Here is a 1,145-nt window from a genome sequence, read left to right on the forward strand (position 1 = left end):
TGCAGATCTGCGTCTTGGGCACTTCCTGCTGCTCCTTGGCTTACCTCTAACACCTTTTTCAGGATTCACTCAACAGGTGTCTTAATATTTGTTAAGAGCTACTATGTGCCAAGAACCATGCTCAGGGCTGGGGTGAACACGACTGACAAACAAGAAACCCTGCTTCTCTGCTTCTTTGCTCTTCTGACCACAAAGGTCAGGGACTGGGGGTATTTTTATGGTTCTTGGTTGGTCCTTGATTTTCATGGCTACTGAATTGTCTGAAAATCTAAGTGAAAAGCAAATCCTGGCAACAGTTGCCCTTCTCTCCTCCTGGCATCTGGATCCGAGGGGGTCGTTACACTGATCTGGCCTTTGACCTGAGCTACTTCAGCCAGTACTGGTGGGCTCAGAGCTGGAGAGTCAGGGAGTTCCTAAGAAGCTTGTCCCTCCAGGGTCTCTAAGGATGGTTGAGTAGGTTGGACACTACATAAAAGTGCTCTATTGAGGGGGTATCAAGCCTAGTGCCAGAGGAAGGACTGCCTTTATTCAAATTTGTTCTACCTGGGAGGGCACCTTTTTCAGGGCAGGTAAGGAGGAAGCTTCCTTTTTTCTGATGGACTAGCCAGAAAGGGTGTCCTAACTGGTCAGTCTAGAGGAGACATCCGATGTTGATTTGCACAAAAGCGCATCAGTGCTAGCAATGGCCCTATAATTGTTTTCTTTTCAGAGCTCCTGAAAGTCTGGCTGCCTCTGATTCTCGGGGCCACCTTGACCGTGACACTTCAGTGACGGACGGCAGGAAACCTTGTGCTCTGTGGCTACCATCTCACTTCCTGCTGGCCAGGGGGGTGATGCAGGCCAGCGCTGCGGCCACAGACAAGCACGCTCGTGCTTCAGTCGGCCTGCTCTTATTTCTCCCCTTCAGTCCTCGCTGTGAAAAACCCTTGTCTTCAAATGCTGCTTTCTCTCCAAATGGGATTTGTGATGTGCCTGTATGTCCCTGTCTCTTTAAAGAGTGTGGCAAAATAATGATTTTAAAAGCTTAGTCTTTGAAGTCATTCATTCACTCAACAACTATTTACTGAGCACCTAGGATGCAGGCACTGTCTGGGGTGCTGAGGATCCCATGGTCGGAAAAAAAAAAAACTCGGCCCCATCCTCAT

General features: G+C 48.8%; 1 protein-coding gene across 1 annotated transcript in view; it reads left to right on the forward strand.

Moving 5' to 3' along the window:
- Positions 1-771, forward strand: part of UMOD (uromodulin) — a 17,244-nt gene extending 16,473 nt beyond the window's left edge. The window contains exons 10-11 of the mRNA XM_012647547.1: positions 201-209; positions 712-771. Coding sequence (XP_012503001.1) covers positions 201-209; positions 712-771 — 69 coding nt within the window. The remainder of the gene's footprint in view (positions 1-200; positions 210-711) is intronic.
- The last annotated feature ends 374 nt before the right edge of the window (positions 772-1,145 follow it).

The sequence above is a fragment of the Propithecus coquereli genome, unplaced genomic scaffold, assembly GCF_000956105.1.
Source record: "Propithecus coquereli isolate 6110/MARCELLA unplaced genomic scaffold, Pcoq_1.0 Scaffold27, whole genome shotgun sequence".
In the NCBI taxonomy this organism is placed as follows: domain Eukaryota; kingdom Metazoa; phylum Chordata; class Mammalia; order Primates; family Indriidae; genus Propithecus; species Propithecus coquereli.